The 19,473-nt window shown below is 42.2% G+C and overlaps 1 protein-coding gene across 1 annotated transcript in view; it reads right to left on the reverse strand.

The window, feature by feature from the left end:
* The window catches only part of ADCY2 (adenylate cyclase 2), a 399,704-nt gene that overhangs the window by 97,954 nt on the left and 282,277 nt on the right, over nt 1-19,473 (reverse strand). Inside the window, exons 6-10 of the mRNA XM_021702488.1 lie at nt 15,672-15,783; nt 10,564-10,691; nt 5,240-5,398; nt 4,284-4,416; nt 2,697-2,870 (exon numbers count right to left, since the gene is read on the reverse strand). Of these exons, the coding sequence (XP_021558163.1) occupies nt 2,697-2,870; nt 4,284-4,416; nt 5,240-5,398; nt 10,564-10,691; nt 15,672-15,783 (706 nt within the window). The remainder of the gene's footprint in view (nt 1-2,696; nt 2,871-4,283; nt 4,417-5,239; nt 5,399-10,563; nt 10,692-15,671; nt 15,784-19,473) is intronic.

A 19,473-nucleotide genomic window follows, 5' to 3' on the forward strand; every position in this document is an offset into this window, starting at 1 on the left:
AAAATTATGCTGACCCATTGGCACATCCTATTCAAAAAAAAAAAAAACAAAAAAAAAGGTTGTTAGTTTCTAAACACATACATCAGAGACTGATGTTGCAGTGATAATCATGTATAACATTTTTTCTTTTATTGTGGAAGGCATCATTTAGGTAACAATTACCCCCGTGGAGAAGAGGAGCTTAATTATAAATGCGAAGAAGATGAAAACCACAGTTGATACTTAGAATGTTGGTGTCATCTATAAACTCTAGATGTTGGGAATATCAGGATTGTTGTCTGGAACTTTAAAACTGACATCGTGATATTTGCTGATACGATTTCAAATAAGGGCCTTGCAAGTAACTGTTAGTTACTGTAGACATCTTACAATCCTGTCTGGAATCAGACAAATATTAAAAAGTGCTTTAAAACACAAACATCACCGCAAAATCTACAGTCAAGCATTATCCCTGAACTAGGCTGGTAAGAAACTGGTGCCCTTGGTAAAGTATGTAAAATCACGACTCATTGATCAAAAACAACAAACCAACACATGAGTGCTGGTAGCTTCTGAAAAAGGACAGAGACAGAGAAGCTGATGAGGGTTTCTTAGTGGGGGACATGCTGTGAAATGTTCAACACACTTAAAAAAACCCCAGAAGATCCACTTTTATCCATTTGTGGTGGAAATTAAAATAAAAGTTGAAACAAAGCTGCTTCAAGTGGCTCCGAAGATACTTTCATCTCCAGTGTTAGATTAGGAATGTATTTAGCCCAGTGATTTTTTTTAAATTTTATTTTCTTATGGTATGTTAGTCACCATACAGTACATCATTAGTTTTTGATGTAGTGTTCCATGATTCATTGTTTGTGTATAACACCCAGTGCTCCATTCAGTACGTGCCCTCCTTAATACCCATCACCGGGCTCACCCATCCCCCCACCCCCCTCCCCTCTGAAAACCCTCAGTTTGTTTCTCAGAGTCCATAGTCTCTCATGGTTCATCTCTCCCTCCAATCCGCCCCCCCTCATTTTTCCCTTCCTTCTCCTAATGTCCTCCATGCTATTCCTTATGTTCCACAAATAAGTGAAACCATATGATAATTGTCTTTCTCTGTGAAAGGGAAGGTGTTTTTTTAAAAAATAACTAGACTTAGGGGCTCCTGTGTGGCTCAGTCGGTTAAGCGTCTGCCTTCGGCTCAGGTCATGATCCCAGGGTCCTGGGATTGAGCCCCACATCGGGCTCCCTGCTCAGCAAGGAGCCTGCTTCTCCCTCTCCCTCTGCCTGCCGCTCTGCCTACTTGTGCTGTCTCTCTCTCCTCTGTCAAATAAATAAATAAAATCTTTAAAAAAATAAAATAGAAAATAAATAAAAAATAAAAAAAATAACTAGACTCCGAGTCTTGTTACATAAAGTCTATGTGCTGCTGAAGCAAGCACATATTACATAAAGCAAAATAATGCATTATTCACCAGCTCTATCAACGCTGAATCAGGAGTAGTGCAGTTCTGCACAGGAGATTCAGTAAAAGAAATAACTTTTGGCAATGACACTGCTTGACGCTGGAATGTATTAATAAGAATGATGCTGGGGTCTTTCTCAAAGTGAGTACGGGACACAGCCGAGTAACAGTTGTATGGGCTTCTCGTACTAAACAAAGCCTTGGGATTTTCTTAAGATATCCTATACTGGGGGTGCCTGGGTGGCTCAGCTGGTGAAGCATCTGTTTGCCTGTTTGCTGCTTATGGTCTCTCTCTTCCCAACAGATGGCAAACTGCTCTCGGACACGTCCTGGCGGGCTCCCTGGTCGACCAATGGATATGGTCTTCTGACAGATCACATTTACTTTTTAGTTCAGAAAAAACACCAGGGAAGTTGAGAGGAGAGATCTAACAAAGTCAAAACAAGACTGTGGATGGCATCACGGTGGGCTGCTGGGAGGCGGGGGCGCAGGGAGACTGGAAAAGTTCGCTTTCAGCTGACAACCTGATGGGTCTCCTCTCATCAGCCGATGAGGACTAGGTAACGTTCCATTGTCTTTTTTGCCTCAACTGCATCCCTAATACAATTAATGACATTATACATGAAATTTTACTCAGAGATCGTTTTAAAAATCTAACAATGCCATTGGGATTATTCTAAGTGCTTTGCCGTAGTTACTCTTCGTGCCCCCTGTGGGTCTTTCTATTTTCTGTCTGCGTTTCAGCCATCTTATTGTGGGAAGGAGCTCTGGCACCTGATGAGCTGTTGGAAGGTGCAGTGAGGTAAGTCAGGAGCTACACAATAGAATGTTCGCTGCCGCTGACAAGGCTTGAACACGCCCGCAGTGAAAAGACAGACCGGATGTGGCAATTCAACCTGCAAGGACATCACGCCTTTACTTGCTCTTTGATTATGATGACCAGGCTTTCTACTTCACGAGAGCAAACAAACAAAATGCCAGGACAAAAAAAAAAAAAAGTTCAACTGTATTCAGTTGCTAATGACTGAATGAAATAACAAGTAAATCAAATGGTCCCGGGTTATAAAGTTATCACACAAAATCACTCTGGTTCAAACCCTTGGCGACCCGAGCCTGGCCCTCATTCACACTGGACAGCTGTTTGCAAGGGGTCTTCACTAGGACCAGCGGTATTTTGGCTCGAGATGCCGGCCTTTTGCGTTCGGGAAGCTTCGGAGGCGCTCCGGCGCCGCGGGGCACAGGGAGAGCTTACCGTGGTGCTGATCTTGCCGTTCTCCGTGGTCATGCTGTCTCGGTGATGCAGGTGTGCAAAGGGCTTGGCCGCTCCCCAGGACTCCAGGTACCGGGTCATGCGCACGGATGCCCTCATCTTGGCTCCATCGAGGGTGTGGCGAGGCCTGAAGAGGTGAGGGCTCCTTCGTTCTCCCTTGGGGTGGGAAACAAAGCATTACTCCCGGCACATCAAAGGGGCCAACCTTCTCCTGCCTGCTCCCTCGCCCTGACTCTGGGATTCCTCCCTTCGCCCCCTCGCTCTTCACGGCTTCTGCCCTCCCTCCTTCAGTGTGATTGGCTTCCAGTGTTACGAGCTCTTTGAACTGAGTGGGTTTATTCCCAGAGAGCAAAAGACACCTGTAATTTAAACTTAGGAAAAAATAATAGCCATTTTAATGAGCATTTTTTACAAAGTAAATTCTTAAACGAGATAGGCTGCTCTGTTTCAAATCTTTCTTGATGACTGTGGTTTAAAGGGGCAGTTGCTAGAGATCAGGGCCATTTTCTGATGCAAAATGGTCTTAGGAATCTGTGTTCGGGTGTTTTTGCCGGAACACAATGTTCTCTGTATACATTTTTTTTTTTTGGCCTCCTCCTTCCGCCTATAGCCCCGAGTTCTTCCTGACTGACACACGCCTGTCTCCAGATCAGCTGTCAGGTGAGCTGGTAGTGTGTCTCCAAAGGTGAACTTGGGAGTTTCAGGGAGGCTACCACCGGTGAGCATCCATGGCCTTGACCTCGTTGATTCTGCGAGACTGGTTTTGACAGTTCAGAGGTGTTTCTTAACCAACTGAGCCACCCAGGCGCCCCATTTCAGAGGTGTTTCTTGCTGATAGACTGCACAGTTTACTGGCCGTGTGAGCTGGGGGGAAGTTACAGAACCCCTGGGAGCTGCAGATTCCTAATCCGTAAATAGCAGTGGCACTCATTTGGCAGGAATTGGAGAAGGGCTATGAGAGATGACAGCTAGAAGCCCTTGCTTGAGCCTGACATCTGGTATGAACAGAGTAAGAGACAGCTCCTAACTCTCTCGGTGGCCTGGCACGTCTTCCAGGTAACGGAGGATTTTACTGCCTCAAAGTTAACCATGTCTGCACAGTGACACTTAGTGGTTAATCGTTTAGAAATTTCTTCCTTTCCTTCTTCTTCTATGTTCATCCTACTTCATCTCAAATTAGATTTTTATCATCTGAAGCCCTGAGCAAAACTTTTTGTCTTTATGTAATTTCCCAGTTGCCAGGGTGGGCACACGGAGGGACTTCCAGAAGCCTCGTGGACTAACACATACATTGACTAACACTTATAACCCATCATACAGACAGTAACCTTATCATAGGAGCAAGCAATTCACTGCAACTGTTCCTTTAATAAATATTTTAATTTATGATTATAAAACATGTGCCATAATCAAACTGCCATATGCATTCTAAGGTCATTTTAGGGGCAAAGACCAGGAAAGCATTCAACGGATTCTTGACTGAAAACACTTATCTGTATCTGTAATTTGCCCCTTTCTATCTTCACCACAGAAGTCAAAGGGTAATTAGAGACTCTTTACAGTACTGACCTTGGGGTTGATTACAAAGTAGGTTTTCACCAGGTGCTGTTTTAAATATGGGTCTCTTATGTCACCGTCTCCTTCCTCCACTTTATAAGCGCCGTTCAAGTGTTCCAGGGTGACAGAAGAAATGTGAACACGTCTGAAATTCCATTTTAAAACCACAATCAAGATAGGTAAGGATAAACATGAAGGTTTTTCTTATTTACTTGTGATTTTAGAAATAATTTCTTCTCCCCCAAAGGAAGGAAAGGCTCTATGTTCTTGGTAAAATGGACTATAATACAGGTTTATATTTTATTAAACAGGGCTTTGGAAAGATGCTCGCAGAGGTCACAAGACACTAACATTTAGGGCCTCTCTGCACTAACAGAAACCCGCATGGTGGGTGTGGTGAATTATGGCAAATAAAACTCAACCATAAGGAAGTTCTGTTGTGTGAGTGAATTTTTTGAAACACGTGCCAAAGGCATTTTAGGGAGTGTGCTGATGTGTATAAAAGTACGGATTTTCTTTCTCAGTGCTTGCTTCCACGCTTTTCCAAATTATAGCATGTGCATCAAAATTCTCTTGTCTGAAATACGCTCTTCTAACTGGAGGGAGATGGTACAGTTTGCTCATTTCAATAATACTGGCTTCAGAGGTCACCAGTAATAGAGAAATGCCACATCTGCCCTGCATGATAAAACACCTTTCACCTAGGTCACTATTCACACATTTGCAAATAAATACAAGTAATTCAGGATCCAGTATCCACAGTCTTTGACCATGGGTCTTGGGGTGGTAGAATTGAGACTTGAGAGTTCGTGTTAATCTAATTAATGTAAGGGGCCGCTGGGCAGGAATCACCAGGTGCTGAGAGGTGTCAGAAACCACCAGGTATCCTGCAGTCGGTTGTTAATCCAATCGCCTGGCATTTCTAACCGTGTCCACAGCTTGAAAAGAGAAATCCAGATGCGCCTTACCCAGGGACCCCTCCAGCTTCCATGTGATTGGCCAAGGTCACGTCATGGGACCACACGTCATACTGCCACTTCTGCAGACCAATCACCCCGCAGAGGACGTTCCCAGAATGCACTCCCACGCGCATGTTGATATCCACTCCAGTGGCGTCCCTCACTTTCCTGAAGAGAAGGAGAGAAGCATCACCATCTGGAAACACCCTCTTCTTCCTTTGACTCTTGGCCAATTTTCAGGGCACTGTGTTACTCAGAATTTTTCAGACTTTTGGAAATAGAGTCACGATTCCCTCCTGTGGCAGAAGATGGCTGCTCTGGGCCAAGAGAAAGGCATTTTCTTTCTGGTTGCTCCCAGACTAAGCCATGAGCTCCAAGGCCCTGGCTACGACAGCCACATCACGCCACACTGTTGGAGCTGATGCAGCATTTCGGCTGTAGCTTTGGGTTTTCACCTATCACGTGCTGATACCTGCTCTGAATTCTCACACCAGAATCAAGAGACATGGCCTTGCACCATCAGAAACAGTCTGAGATGCCATCTATGATTCTAGCACTTAGCACGATGCATGTCCCCAGTGAATATTTTTGCCCGATAAGAGACAATACGCCGTATTTGTGAGCCTAATGACTTCAGCCTGAATAGGGATTTCTCAAAAAAAACTAACCATGAGTTTAAAGCGTTTCATTTTGCACAGTCTTTAACAAAAACAACAACAACAAAACTCTTTAAAAAGTTTTAATCATGCATAAGGAAGGTATCATTAAAAAGAAACTAATTGAAAACAATAGTTTTAAAAATACTTTAGGACCCAATCAGTAACCCATTTACAGAGACAAATGAAGAACTTCTTTGAATGGAAAATGGAAAAGCTTATTTATTTCTCCCAACTAAATGTATTTATCAATAAAATATTACTGCAGAAGAAGTATGCAGGGAGGTCAGGAGAGGATTGCCCCAGAGCAAATGTGGAGGGAAGTGAAGACATTGATCACAACCCAGCAGGGCGGAGGTTACCAGGTGTGGGCCGCAGTAAATAAGCATCTCAAAATGCCACTGGCATGGATGTCATGCTTCAATGATACATTGACATCACTTGAGCATGCTGAAAGTGATAAGAAATGACAAGAAGAAATGGATCCACAATGTAAAAAGAAATGCCCTCCTAGAAAAGGAATCTACAGAGCCGTTCCCTTCCCCCCCCCCCCCTCTCCTCCCATCCCTTCCTCCTTCCCTATCATCCTGTTTTGCTTTTTCACAAAAAAGTCACAACCTATTTGGTACCATGCAAGTCCTCCAGACCCTTCACTCCTGCCCACACGATGGGCAGAGCCTCAACATGACCCTGGAGGGCTGCCCCTTATTGCTCCGTCCTCTATCGGCTTATGGCTGCCTGGGCACCGTATGGTCCTCAACTCTGGGCCTCTGCTCAAGATGGCTCTTCTCTGTGCTGCCCTCTGCCCTGAGCCTCCCTCTCTTGACAGGGCACTGGCATCACGTGGCCAGTTGGCATTGGTTTTCCATCAGTGGCTGAGGCATGACCTCATCTGGGAAGGCACCTCATTCTGGTCCCTCCTTCTAGGTTGATGTGGGCACCCCTCCTTGGTGCTCTAGCCTCCCTGAGTGTACTCAGCTTTCCCTGCTTGTGTCCACATCTGCCCTCAGAGAGTCAGCCCCACGAAGACACATGCCTATATATCCATCAGGGGTTTGGTGCAACATGGACACTTGGAGAAGTTTCCTAATTGACACAGGTCATTTCCGAAGGATTTTACTGTGCTTCTGTCTTTGGGAGATAATGATCCTGAAAAATTTGCCATCAAACCTGTAATTGTTCTTAAGATTTTCTGTTACTGAACCACATCCAACCACATGACATTTCTGTTGACCAAGTATGGTCAGTAGAAAATCAAGAGGGAAAGAAGGGTGGATGACATACTCCATAGTTGGCCATTTTGACAGAACTGACTGGTGAATGATTTGAGTTTTTTAAAAAGATTTTTAAGCTCAATTTAATTAACATATACTGTATTATTAGTTTCAGAGGTAGAGTTCAGTGATTCATCAGTTGCATACAACATCCAATGTTCATTACATCACATGCCCTCCTTAATGCCCATCACCCAGTTACCCCACCCCCCCACCTCCCCTCCAGCAACCCTCAGTTTGTTTTCTGGAGTTAAGATTCTCTTATGGTTTGCCTCCCTCTCTGTTTTTATCTTATTTTATTTTTCTTTCCCTTCCCCTATGTTCATGTTTTGTTTCTTAAATTCCAATTATGAGTGAAATCATATGGTATTTGTCTTTCTCTGACTTATTGTGCTTCACATAATACCCTCTTTAAAACCATCTCCATGTCCCTTGTGTCTTTTTTAGAAAAAATGGGTTGATCAAGGGTTCAGATGAACTGACTGACCACATGTTTTAATGCATTTGGATGCAACCTGTGTGATCTATAGAAAAATATCGAAATAGTTGCTTAAAGCTTGTGACAATAGAAGACAATCTTCCCAGTTTAAGAGGAACCCTAATCACTTACAAAGTCAGGGCTCTGCATATTACCTCCTCGATTAAGAACAGTTTACATTTTCATGACAGGGAAAAAAAAAATCTCTCTAAGCACTGGGAATATTCCAAACCACCACTGACGTGCTCTGTGTCAGTCTTTTAGCTAACAGAGAATGAGGTGCTGAACACGTGTGGGGGTCCAAACCCGGAGGAAAAGTACAGCCAAGTGTTCCCAGATCCTAGGAAAAACCTGAGGTAATCTGGAGAAATTCCAAGTGTACTCTTTCTCTCCACTACCTTAAAAAATTAGAATTCTCATATTCATCCTCATTTTATGGTTCAACACGTGTGAGTGGAAATACTTGCCCTGTATGTTAGAAGAACAAAGAATCCCTGACATTTGCTGAGATGCCCTCTCTGTTCCTCCCTATTCTGGAAGTACAAGAAAACAACCTAATACTGATCACTGTGTCAAATGCAGAGGAGCCGAACACGTGATTTAGAACAGAGAGAGAATGTGGACACCCTTGGTCAATGAGTGCAGAGCACAGAGACATACCACCATTGCCTGACTTGATAAGTTTAGTTACAAGCAAGAGTCCTTGAAAGTTTCCTCAAATCTTCTAACGTTGCTGAGATTCTGGACACAGGAGATATTACCTCTGCATCCATCACAGATGGATAAATAAAACGTGGTATCCACATACAATGGAATTAATTACTCCACCATTAAAAGGAATGAAGTGCTGACACATTCCACAATGTAGATGAGCCTTGAAAACATTATACTTCGTGAAATAAGCCAAACACTAACCAAAAAATATTGTGTGATTCCACACATATGACGCATCTAGAAAAGGCAAATTCGCAGAGACCGAAAGTGGAAAAGGGGTTGCCAGGGGCTGGGAAGAGAAGGTAATGGAGAGTTATTGCTTAATGGGTATGAAGTTTCTGTCTGGGCTGATGACAAGGTCCTGGAAGTGGACAGTGGTGCAGGTTGTGCACAGTTTAAATGTACTTAATGCCACTGAATTGTATATGTAAAAATGTTAGGGGGCAATAGTTATGTATTATTTTACCATGATAAAAAAATATAACAGAAAAAAATATTACTGATGAGCTGGTGATGTGCCAGTGGGCAGAACGTAAGTATTCTTTCTCCTAAGGGCTCTTCAACGTGCTGGAATAACGTAAACAGAACTGGGAAGCAGTTGACCCAAAAGCAGAAATCAAACTTCAGTAATCCGATATATTATTGATGTGCATAATAAGTACATTAAAAAAGCCCTTTCTCCCACCAGAACCCCTTTCATTCCATGCTGGAAACCCACACCGAGAGTGCCTCTGGGGGCAGGTAATACATTTGAGAAAACCTATTAGTTTTACTGATTAAATTCACTTACACTGTCTGGACCCAGAGTGGGAAATAGTTAATTACTTCTGAAACAAAGTAAAAATATTTTTCATGTCAGAGAAGACAAATGAGTTACTTTGGGGAAGAAGCAGGGGGACAAGGTGATTTGCACACAATGTATTTCATGTGGGAAGTGGAGGCCACACTGACTAAACTTCCCATCTCTGTTCTTTCTTCAATTCCACTTAATTCACTTGCCTCCCAAGGCTGATCTGTCCACAGTGGTCTGTGGTCACCACTGCCGACCTAGAGGCCCTGGACCACTGAGATCTCCCACACTTACTGGAGGCAGTGTGGGCTTCACTGTTTATCCCTGGACAGCCCTGGAAAAGCCACCCACAAATCTTTTTAGTTCACTTCACCGTGTGACCCACATACACGGTGGCTAAGCCCGTGACAGCTGGGCTCGCTGCCTTCCCACTGAGAGCCCCATTTACTCTACCACTGAGACAAAGAAATAGAGCACCAACCACATAATTCCTGTCCTGTTTAGACCAAAAATGTGTGCAGGATAGGGTAAAATCACTTGACTAAAATAGGCAATCAAAAACCCCAATACACTAAAATCCTTCAGTCATATAATCAACCAACAAGAGCTTTTACCATTTATAAGAATATTCTGGCTTCTACCACGGGCATTACTGAAGAACTACATTATGGCACTGGTAACAAAAATTAATTTTGTACTTTACACTTTTATCTAGTACTTGTCAACTGTAACATTATTCGACATAAGTATGGCTTCTCCAGAATTATGATAAAAGAAACTGTAAATACAATACAGAAAACATACTCTATGTATACAAACTGAAACTAAATTTATAGAGGTGAAAATTTTTGACGAGATGCAATAATTTTGGAATTTCATATGAACTGCAATCTGGTGGTGAAAACTACCTTCTCCCTGACAACTTGAGTGTAGCCATATTGTTTGTCAGAAATTGTTTGTATGGAAGTGTTGAATCGCTAAATTGTACATCTGAAACTAATATACTGTATGTTAACTAATTGGAATTTAAGTAAAAACTTAAAAAAAAAAAAAGAAACTGTTATATGGTAAAAGCACAGACCTTTTTCCTTAAGATTAGAGAAGATATTTAAATGAAAAAAAAAAAAATCACTTTGGAAATAACCCAACCTTCTCCTTGCCCGTAGATTTCTACCTCGGTGTTGCTGTAATCCAAGGCTACATAATCCAAGGCTAGTCATAACAATACAAAACACTTCCAGAAGTCTTACTTTGGACTGAGTTACTCACATGCCAATAGCTGGGTCTCTGCACACTTCTATTTAAAGGCTCAATAATGTTTTTAATCCCAGTAGACAGAAACACAGAAACAGTTCTGAGTGAGTATTAGAACTTGAGATTCTTAAGCAGTTAAAAAGGATCCTACTAAGCCTTACACTTACTTTATGGCTTCACACATGTCCAGCCCCATTTTCACACAGTTCTTGGCATGGTTCGGGAGAGATATAGGGAGTCCGGACACACAGTAGTAGCAGTCTCCCAAAATTTTTATTCTCATGCATTCATTCTCCTGGAAGAAGAAATCATAGCATTCAGTTACACTCAGCACTCATACAGTGGTTTAGATTTTCTGAATATCATCAAATGCTAGTTCTACTGATAGCATCGCAGTGACCTAGGGTTTGTGGGGACAGAAATGAGCCCTGGTTGGGCTTCCCTTCATGACCCAACAAGAATGAACCACCCTCACCCATACGCCTATTTGCCAAAGCAGGAAGAATCAGGAAAAGGGGAAGGAAAGGAAAGCAGAGAGAATGTTCTGGAATGATTTACTCTTTTTTTTTTAAAGATTTTATTTATTTATTCATGAGAGACAGAGCGAGAGAGAAAGGCAGAGGGAGAAGCAGGCTCCCAAGGAGCAGGGAGCCCGATGCGGGACTCGATCCCAGGACCCTGAGATCATGACCTGAGCCGAAGGCAGAAGCTTAACCATCTGAGCCACCCAGGCGCCCTGGAATGATGTACTCTTAACAGTAGCAGAATAGTATAATGACAGGATCATTCTCTCCAGCCCAAATATCCCAAGCACTGATGGCGAAATGAGATCTCCCATGCAGAGCAGAATCTTCCAGGACAGTGAATGACGATCAGAACTTGACTGGAATTAGAATTGTATGTCATCCCCTACTATGCTCATAGTTTTCTTCATTTATTTTAAAGCTGAGGCAGATTCTTACCTGAGAACATAGCTTCTGAAAAACATCTCCATAATACAATAAGCCACCATTCAACATTGCCAAGCGATTTAAAACTTAATTCTGACCTTAGGTTAAACTGTTTTAATATGAAGTGGAACTCATTATTTTTCTTGGCTGGGTTGTTTTTATATTATGATATTGAGATTAGCTTCATTCATATGCATTAATCCTACACGCACTTCTAACTTTTCTAGTTACTTTATAGACTCGTGACTAAGGGAAAAAAAAAGGAAAGGAAAAAAGGCAAAAGACAAAGAATCAAAAAAACACGAAGATGTGCCAAACACAGATCTTATCGTTCTTAACACTAATGCAGGCTTATACATAAACTGAACAAATCTGAAATAATAAAATGAACATAAGATTTTCTTTCTTTTTTTTTTTTTTAAAGATTTTATTTATTTATTTGACAGAGAGAGACACAGCGAGAGGGGGAACACAAGCAGGGGGAGTGGGAGAGGGAGAAGCAGACTCCCCGCTGAGCAGGGAGCCCCATGTGGGGCTCGATCCCAGGACCCTGGGATCATGACCTGAGCTGAAGGCAGACGCTTAATGACTGAGCCACCCAGGCGCCCCAAACATAAGATTTTCTTGTTCTTAAGTACGTGTTAGGTTTGTTGAAGATTTTGCATATTTCATTCCCTGTGTGATAGAGAGTGCACAAGCTGGGGCATTTTTTCACACTTATCTATGGTGCTACAGACGATTTGCTTAGTAATTCCTAATTAAAAATCTCATAAGTAAAAAGGCAAACAATTACATACTAGTAGGGCTTCCATCCCATACTTCCTAAATAGATATTCTGAATCTAGAACACACTAAGATTAACAAAAGTGAATTCTTGGCAAACTTATCAAAGATCAGGTGACCATATACATATATGCATGGGTTTATTTCTGGGCCCTTGGTTCTGTTGCATTGGTCTGTGTGTCTGTTTTTAATGCCAGTCTCATACTGTTTTGATTCTGTAGCTTCGTAATTCATTTTGAAATCAGGGAGTGTGATGCCCCCAGCTTTGTTCTTGCTTAAAACTGCTCTGGCTATTTGGGGTGTCCTGTGGTTCTGTATGAATTTTAGATTGTCTTTTCTGTTTCTGGAAAAGATGCCATGGAGATTGTGGTAGGAATTGCATTGACTCTGTAGATGCTTTGGGTATTACGGACATTTTAGCAATATTAGTTCTTCCAACTCATGAACATGGGATGTCTTTCTATTTATTTGTGTCTTTTTAGATTTCTTTCATCCATGTTTTACAGTTTTCTGAGTACAAGTCATCCATCTACTTGGTTAAGTTTATTCCTAAGTATTTTATTCTTTTTCATGATAATGTAAATAGGATTGTTTTCTTGATTTCCTTCTCAGATACTTCACTACTAGTATAAAGAAATGCAACTGGTTTTTGTACATTGATTTTGTATCCTGCAACTTTACTGAATTCATCTATTAGTTCTTTTTTTTTTAAGACTTATTTATTTGAGAGAGAGAGAGAGAGAGTGTGCACACGAGTGGAGAGAGGAGCAGTCGGAGGGAGAAGGAGAGAAGCAGACTCCCAGCTGAGTGCCAAGCCAGACACGGGGCTCGATCTCACAGCCCTGACATTGTGACCTGAGCTGAAATCGGAATCGACACCCAACTAACTGAGTCATCCAGGCACCCCTGCCCTGTCTATTACTTCTAATAGATTTTGTGTACATTTTACGGTTTTCTTCACACAAGGTCATGTAATCTGCAAACAGAGATAATTTTACTTCTTTTCTGATTTGGATGGCTTTTATTTCTTTTGCTTGCCTAACTGTTCTGGCTAGGACTTCCAGGATTATGTTGAACAGAAGTGGTGGGGGCAGGCATCCTTGCTGTGTTCCCAATCTTAGGGACAAAGCTGTCAGTTTTCCTCCATCAAATATAATGTTAGCTATGGGCTTTTCACATATGGCTTTATTTTGTTGAGGTAAGTTTCTTCTGTATGTTATCAGTTAAGAGTTTTTATCATGGAAGGGTGTTTAATTTCACCAAATGCTTTCTCTGCATCTACTGATCATGTAATTTCTACCCTTCATTCTGCTAATGTGGTCTATCATGTTGAGTGACTTGTGTGTTGAACCATCCTTGCATCCTAGAAATAAATCCCAGATGGTCATTATGTACGGTCCTTTAAATGTGCTGTCTAACTTGGTTTGCTAAGTGAAATTAGCCTGACTTTATTCAGGACATCCAGAGGATAGATACTGCATGATCTCACTTAGATGGGGAATCTAAAATAGTAAAATTCACAGAAGCAGAGTACACTGGTGGTTGCTGGGCCTGAGGGAAGGGGAAAATGGGGGGTATGGGCCAGAGGGCACACAGTTTTAGTTATGTAAGATGAGTAAGTCCTAGAGTTCTACTGTATAACATTGTCTATAGTTAACAATACTGTACTGTATACTTCAGAATGTGCTAAGAAGACAGAGCTGATGTTAAGTGTTTTAGTCACATCATCATCATCATCATTAATAATAAATAAAGAGGGCAAGAGGGACACCTGTATGTGGTGGATATGTTTATTGAATAGATTGTGGTGATGGTTTCCCAGGTGTATGCTTATCCTTAAGCTCATTACATTTTATATATTAAATATGTACAGTTTTTCATATGTCAATTATACCTCAATAAACTGGTTTAAAAGATTAAAAAATAAGTGAATGCTTTTGGGTTCCTTAGCTTGGTTATGTGCTTTATGTAGAATTTACTCAATTGGCTGAGTTATCTCTTTGCTTATGATGCTGTCCACCTCCCTGTTATTTAAACCTGAGGCATAAACTAGTTCCCAAAACATGCTCCCTCTGTGACCAGCAATGGATGGACCAAGCCATCCTAGGCTATAATCTGATACTGCCCGGACATTCTGTTGTTCAAACCATCAGAGAGGAACAGAAGGTCACACTAAGTATTTCTGTTATAAACAATGGATTTTGTCTTCCCCAAATTCATATACTGAAGTCCTAACACCTGGTGTGCCTAACACCAGTATGAACTTGACCTCATTGCAGGTATAATTAGTTAAGATGAGGTCATGCAGGAGTAGGGTGGGTCACCAATCCAATATGACTGGTGTCTTCATAAAAAGGGGACATTCAGACACTGAGACTTGCACAGAGGGAGAAGGCCACGTTAATATTGGAGCTATGCTGTCACCTGCCAAGATTGGGATGTTTCCTCCTAATGTGACAAAAATGACCTTTTATTAATTCAAACTTTTAAGACATTATTTAAGTTTAAATCATCTTTTTCTAAAAATGAGCACCCAAAAAACTCAACCTCTTCCTTTGGTTTGGTAAAAAAAAGAAAGCAGTGCTATACTCTAACTGCTTTTTTAAAAATCCCCAATGATCCATCCTGGTCAGGCAGGCAGCCGAAGGCACCTCCTGGGGAGCCTGACCCAGGAGTGACCCTGTGAACATCATTTATTCCTAAGAGGCTTGCCTGGAATGTTCTGTATGGTTTAAAATGAGATGAATCTTGCAGGGAACTAAATTTGGAACCAACTCTCTCTTCCATATATAAATAATTCATTTTAATAAGCATAATGAAGTATTTTTTGTTGGAAATAATTCGAAGAAAGAATGAGGCTGACCGGTAATGCTTCATGAGGTGGAAGTAAAGGGCTGGCAAGGGAGGAAATCATTTTTATCACTATTCCCACCAGCAACCCTCACGGTTCCAGTAAATATGCAAGTTCTAGCATGGTTTTAGATCGCCTATCACCATTTCCTCTCCATGAGCATAGGAACGGCAAATACGGAACTTAACGTTTCTGTTTAAGAGGCAAAAGAGCCAATGGATACCAATGAGACAAGAGTTAGTAAAGGGCTTGGGTGGGAAACATGCATCCTACTTTAGGGGTTCTCCCAGGGTGCTGAATACATGAATAGTTACAACTGGATGAGAGGCAATCATGTTTCCAACTCCTGACACGGAAATGCCTAAAAAGAGGAACTTAGGACAGCACCCGGCAGAGGGATGTGCATCTTAAATTCACCATCTTGAGTGTATTTACTGTATGTGCGCTGAGCTCTCTATAAGCAGAAATGTTAAAAATAGATGCAAACCTGTGCTAATTATACGCTGCAACATTTCTCAACCCTGAGAAATGAGGCTCATCACAGCCCAATGGCAAATAAACCCTACAAATCTATAAACACCAGTCCTAAATGGTGCTCTATGAAAAAAACAAAGACTTGATAAGGGACGGGAGAAAAAGGAAGCCACGATTTTATAAATTCTCAAAGAAGAAGGGACTCACTACTACTCACCTTTGCAATTTGGTCGAACTTTCCAAAGAGCTCGTTCAGCATGTGGACCAATTCTCCTGGAGAGCAGTCACTGGCCAGCCGGGTGAAGCCAACAATGTCAGCATACAGGATACTGTGCGGACAAGGGAGCAGCGTTTGCAAGCTCATATTTGTTAAGCAGTAATGATACTTTTTTCCCTTAAAAGAGTATATTGTTTTTTACATTTATATTAGTATTTTACAAGAAAAATGTCATCCCCCGGGTAGGAAATACATAAACATTTTGCCAAACTTTCCCATTAAATATGTTTTTTGTTTGATGCCGAATTTTTATAATTAAAATGGGAGAAGAAAAAAATCACATGACGCACTCTGTCCATTCTAGTCTATTCTAACTGATCACCTTTATTCCCTCACGGCCAGTCTGTCCCTCCCTCCCTGGCTGATGTGGTATTTGTCCTGAGAGCTCATTATGCTGGCATAACTCAGATATCAATGGACTATGCTTCTGTCTGCACTGTTACATGCATTTACATTATAAGAATTCCTAAAGTACTGGAAGCCAAATAATAAAAGCAAATTCTATTTTTACTGATTCGAAGAAAGAATAACAATCTTCTTAAAAGAAAGAGTACTTAACAAAAGGTTCTGAATGACTTATGCCTTGCCACGATGAAGCAGACATGGTGCACCTCCCTCAAGCTTGGAGTGTAGTTGGGGGGATGCATTAAACAAATAAGGAAGGACACAAGCAATGTCCAATCACAGCGATAATAAGTGCGTATGTGTGCGTGTGTGGGGGAATTAGCTGGTGACAAGTCTGGAAAAGCTTCCCTCCATGGGATGTACATGCTAGTGGGATGGACGTCAGATTTCTCCGAGTCACATCTGTGTTTTGTTAACCTTCAAGGGCCAGCATAGGGAAACACAGCACCAGGATGTGCTTTATCACTTTTCCATACAACAACATGCTTCTGATTTGTATAAAGGCCTCACAAAGATGCCTGAAATTCCTGCCAGCAGTTGGAGATTCAGATAATATGGTTTAAGATATACCCTGAAACAAAACTGACTGCCACTTCATACCCCTTAGGATGGCCATTATCAAAAAAATGGGAAGTAACAGGTGTTGTCAAGGATGTGAAGAAATGGGAACCCTTGCGCATTGCCGGTAGGAATGGAAAATGGTGCAGCCACTCTAGGAAACAGTATGGTGGTTCTTCAACAAATGAAACAGGATGATCAGATGGCCCACCAAGTCCCCTGCTGGGAATACATCCCAAAGAACTGGAGGCAGGGACTCGAACCGGTATTTGTACACCCATGTCCATGGCACCATTATTCACAATAATCAAAAGGTAGAAACAACCCAAATGTCCACTAAGGGATGGATAGATAAAGAAACAGGGTATATAACTACAATGAAATATTACTCAGTCTTTAAAAGAAATGGAATTCACCTGAAACAAAAAAATACATTATATGTTAATAAAAATAATTTAAAAAATAAAAGAAATAGAATTCTGACAAATGATACAATATGGATGAACCTTGAAGACATGATGCTGGGTGAAATGAGCCAGACATAAGAGGACAAATACTGTATGGTTCCACTTACATGGGATACCTAGAGTAGTCAAACCCCAGAGACAGGAACTAGAAGGGTGGGTGCCAGAGGTGGGAGTGGGGGAAGGAAGCTGCTGCTGAATGGGTACTGAGCTCCCAGTCTGGGATGAAGAGAAAGTTCTGGGGACGGATGGTGGTGATGGTTGCAGAACAATGGGAAGGTGCTTGACGCCACTGTGCTGGACAATTAAAAATGGTTAAAACTGTGTTATGTTATGTATATTTTGCCACAATAAAAAAAGTAACGTGGCACTGGCCTGCCTGATCTTAGGCAGAAAACAGTTGTCTCTCTGCTGTTGGCCGCACCCTGTTCACTGTGCCAAGCACAAGGCCTGTGGCTTCACCTTGGAGGAAAGACTTGGTCCTCTGCTGATGACAAAAGCTGGGGGAAAACTCTCTGGTCCAAGAAAATCAGGGCTGCAGGGGCTTCCGCACTCTCCATTCTGTTCAGATGGTGCCATCAGACCTTCCCTATTTCCCCCATAGCACCCTGTAGCAGCAAGGATCACAGAAGCTGAGCCTGGCCCAAGAGGAAAAAGCTCAGAGACAGTGTCTGATCCAAGGCAGCATTGGGAGGGAGAATGTGTGAATGGACGGTTGAACCCACTTCTTGTTGACAAACCCCACCATGCTGCCAGTGGTCCAACCTCGTAGTGGGTGAAGGCGCCCCCAGATAGGCTGGCCGTAAATGTCATACGACGGTCCAAAAGTTACTTGGCAGCCAGAAGATTCAAAATGTAAACAGATAATTGTGATGCAATGTGCAAACGGTTATAGGAGAGGAAGCAGCGTACTCTGTGGGATCATCCAGGTACCCGACCTAGATCATTCGGGCCATAGCAACCTGGAGTAGGCATGTCAGTTAGAATCATAGCCCTTTCATCCAGAGCCTTGTGGATGGTATCGTCAGGTGAAATAGAGAGAACTGGACAGATATGGGAGAAATGTAGGAAGGATGAACCAGGTATGTTGGATGAACATTAGATATGGTGGGCAGTGTGTCTAGGAGAGGGAGGCATCAAGGATGAAGACCCAGTTTCTGGTTGATAAGGGGGCTCAAACCTAGCTCTGAACAAATCAAAACAAGCTTGAAGGGGAAGATGGCCAGTTCAACTCTGGTTGTGTTGAGTTTGATGGGGGTGTAAGTGGAGCATCCAAGAGGAAGATATACATTAGGTGAGTGAGTATGGAAAGCTATGGTTGAGTTTTCCTCCTTTTTTTCCCTTTTTTGAAGATTTTTTTATTTATTTGACAGAGAAAGAGAGGGTGAGTGGACATAGGGGGAGAGGGAGAGAGAATCTCAAGTGGACTCCACACCCAGCGTGGAGCCTAATGAGAGGCTCGATCACATGACCCATGAGATCATGACCTGAGCTGAAATCAAGAGTCAGACGCTGAACTGACTGAGCCCCCCAGGTGCCCCAGCTGACTTCTGCACCTTAGTTTCACACAGATGGTAATTAAAGTCCTGAATGAGAAGTGGAGAGAACAGAGAGGAGCTAGGAGAGAGCTCTGAAAACACTCCTTTACAGAGAGGCTAGATTTAGGGAAGAGAAAATGGCAAGGACATGGTAAGAGGAGAAAAGGAGTATGATGTCATGGAGTCTACAGTGAGGGAGAATTCTTTAAGCAGGAGGGCAAGGTCAACTGGCCAACCCTACTGAGCTGTCAGAGACAAGGATGCAGAGGCTAAGTCATACTCAGATCTGGGAGCAAGGCAGTTCGCGAACTGAGCAAGCATGAGTTCTGTGACATGGTGGGGGTGGATGGCAGAAGGTGAGGATTTGAGGAGGGAGAGAAAACAGGGAAGACTAGTCACATAGTGAGGAACCTTTCTAGAATCTTGGCTATGAAAGGGAGAAAGGGCAGGTTTCAGAATTGGATGGTGGCATTGAATTCCGGGACCTGTGGTTATTTTCAAAGATGGGATGGGTTTGTGAATGCTTCAGCCCTAGTGGCAGGATTCAGAGGAAGATGCTGAAGATTCGGAAAGCAGCTGATAGCTGCTACCTTTCCATCTAGAAATTCCTCTCCTCCTAATGATTATTCACATTATTATCATCCTCAGAGAGTAAAGAGCTAGGATATGTTAGTAACAGAGAATAAATATTTTTTTTTTGAATGAATGGCCAAAGCTGAACTAAAAGTTAACAGATCTTTACTGTCTACAAACCTAATAATTCTCATCCAAAAAACT

This window comes from Neomonachus schauinslandi, chromosome 7 (assembly GCF_002201575.2).
Source record: "Neomonachus schauinslandi chromosome 7, ASM220157v2, whole genome shotgun sequence".
In the NCBI taxonomy this organism is placed as follows: domain Eukaryota; kingdom Metazoa; phylum Chordata; class Mammalia; order Carnivora; family Phocidae; genus Neomonachus; species Neomonachus schauinslandi.